This window comes from Notolabrus celidotus, chromosome 20 (genome assembly GCF_009762535.1).
Source record: "Notolabrus celidotus isolate fNotCel1 chromosome 20, fNotCel1.pri, whole genome shotgun sequence".
Taxonomy (NCBI): Eukaryota; Metazoa; Chordata; class Actinopteri; order Labriformes; family Labridae; genus Notolabrus; species Notolabrus celidotus.
In genome coordinates this window covers 2543815-2546023 of record NC_048291.1, presented here as the reverse complement: position 1 = coordinate 2546023, position 2209 = coordinate 2543815, and the positions used below count along the sequence as shown (strand labels likewise).

At 47.0% G+C, this 2209-nt stretch overlaps 1 protein-coding gene across 2 annotated transcripts in view; it reads left to right on the top strand.

Annotated features, from left to right (window-relative positions):
* The window catches only part of LOC117831750 (zinc finger CCCH domain-containing protein 7B-like), a 14978-nt gene extending 13090 nt beyond the window's left edge, over window positions 1–1888 (top strand). For both annotated transcript variants that reach the window (XM_034710559.1, XM_034710558.1), the window contains exon 23: window positions 659–1888. In XM_034710559.1, coding sequence (XP_034566450.1) covers window positions 659–839 — 181 coding nt within the window. In that variant the 3' untranslated portion in view covers window positions 840–1888. The remainder of the gene's footprint in view (window positions 1–658) is intronic.
* Window positions 1889–2209: the final 321 nt, after the last annotated feature.

The window sequence follows — 2209 nt, the reverse complement described above, 5'->3', positions numbered from 1 at the left end:
TCTCCTCCTCCTCCTCTCCTCATTCATGTTGTCTTTCTGGTCCTCTGAAAACCTCTGACCTGTTGACTCCAGGCCTGGCTCCGCTCATCATGACTTTGGTTTGTTGTTGTAGTTAAGTGAAATACGATCTGGTGATAACACAGAGTGTTTTATTCTGAAAATTAACCGGATGTTTTACTTTTGTTTTGGTGAAACCTGACTTCCTGTCCCGCTCCATCTGCTCTGTTGAGATTGATGCGTCGTGCTCCGGCATCCGTCAGAAGTAGAAGTCTTGCGTATCTGATCCGTTGTGTTCCGACCTGCCGGATCAGATGCAGCTGGAACGCAATGGAGCGGATCCAGTGGAAGTTAACACATTGACTAGAATAGAAACCTATCAGAGCCGGTGACGGATCAGAGACAGACCGGACACAGATCTGGTGGAATTTGGCCTGTACCCGGGTCAGGCTGCTGCTTTATGAACACACTCGCACAGATCGAGTTTAGCTGGTTTACATGGAGGAGCATTCTGCAGAGTTGGTGGAGACCCAAACAGAGCTAACAGTAGATGAAGAGGTCTGTGTTAGCTCCAGAGACCCTCAGGGACTATATGATATCAAACTGTCAGAGTGAAACCACATGAAGTGTTCAGTGAAGAGTCTGTGTGTCTGTCCGACAGGCTGGACGCCGGCTGTCCTGACGGCGTGAGCTGTGACTTCGCCCACGGCGCCGAGGAGCTGAAGGAGTGGACCGAGAGGCGGGACTTCCTGCGACAGAAGTTAGCCAAAGCCCGAGAAGACATGCTCGTCATGCCGGACGAGTTTGACTTTGGGAAATTTAACTTTTTACTTCAGGACTGAGAGGACGTCGTCGGACTCTTTGAGCCTTTTTCTAACTGCCAACGTAGCGCTCCAGAGTTCAGGGATTACACGCCAAAACCCAAAGGGGGCGCTCACGCCACGGTTTCTTCAAAGACGCCAAAAGATTCATCTGAACATTTTATTCCTCAAACATGTTCTTCAGAGTCAGGGTTCATTTCATTTCTTCAAGCAGGTTTCAGAGATGTTTGCATCGCTCCTGTTTTTTTTTTAGCTTTAGGTCTCCTGCTGTGAAGTAGAGCTTGATTTCCACAGGAAGTGTGTGTGCTGCTTTCCATCAGCGCCATGAACTCCAGAGCTGATCCGTGCACGTTATAGTCAGTGCTCGTGTTTCCACAGCGAGCGCCACAGCGTCTCAGAGACATCTCCACGCTCTGTTAAAGACACACGCCAAGTCTGTTTACAACGAGCTCCCTGACCTGGACAGGAAGTCAAACACAGAACAACATACACCATCCATTCAATCTGAAGTTACACACCATGTACGGATCTGTATCAGATCGTATAGAGATAAATATGATGATTTCATATCGTTAACATCTTCAGAACAACCGCACCTCTGACATCACAGGAAGTTCAGCCGTCTGAAGGTGACAATAACAAGCATGAAACACTTTTAACATGAAACACTGAAAGGGTTTGATCAGGTGATCATGTAGCAACAAACTCAGCGATGATAGAAGCACAGAAGCCTTTTCACACACACTGAGCGCTCGCCGTCATACGGGGTAAAACTGGCACTGATGGAGCGCTCATGCTTCCTGTGGACCGCACGGATCGGCTCATATTAGTGAATCACAGCCTGTTCAAACACACTGCTCATCTTTAATATGCATAGAGGGTTCATAAGCAGACCTGCAGACCTGCAGACCCTCTGTTTCTTTACTCTTCTTTTAGTTTCTGGTTCTCCTTAGAGAGAGTCCGGTCCACGCAGGAGGATCCTCCAGAGTCCAGAGTTCACTCCTAGACCATGTTGAAAGCTTTCTACTACAATAAAGATGCTCATGCTTACTTTGGATTGTGTTCCAGCAGAGAGTCTGTGTGTGTGTTTATCTGTGCATGTGGAGGTGTTTTCATGTCGCTCTGTTTGTTCTGCAGAAACTGAACAGACCTGAGTCAGCCTCTCTTCCTGCATGGAGGTTTTTCTATTCCAGTGTCTCTGAAGTTACACTCACACACACTTCCTCCTCCTGATCAATGAGGCTCTGATGATCAGCTGACACCAAACATGATGCAAATCTTTAAACAATGCAAATTAAGAAACAAATGCTGACGTCTGAAACAAATCTAAAAGACTGAGAGAGCTGAAACAACTTTATCAACCTCAACACGCTGCAAACATGAGGAATTAT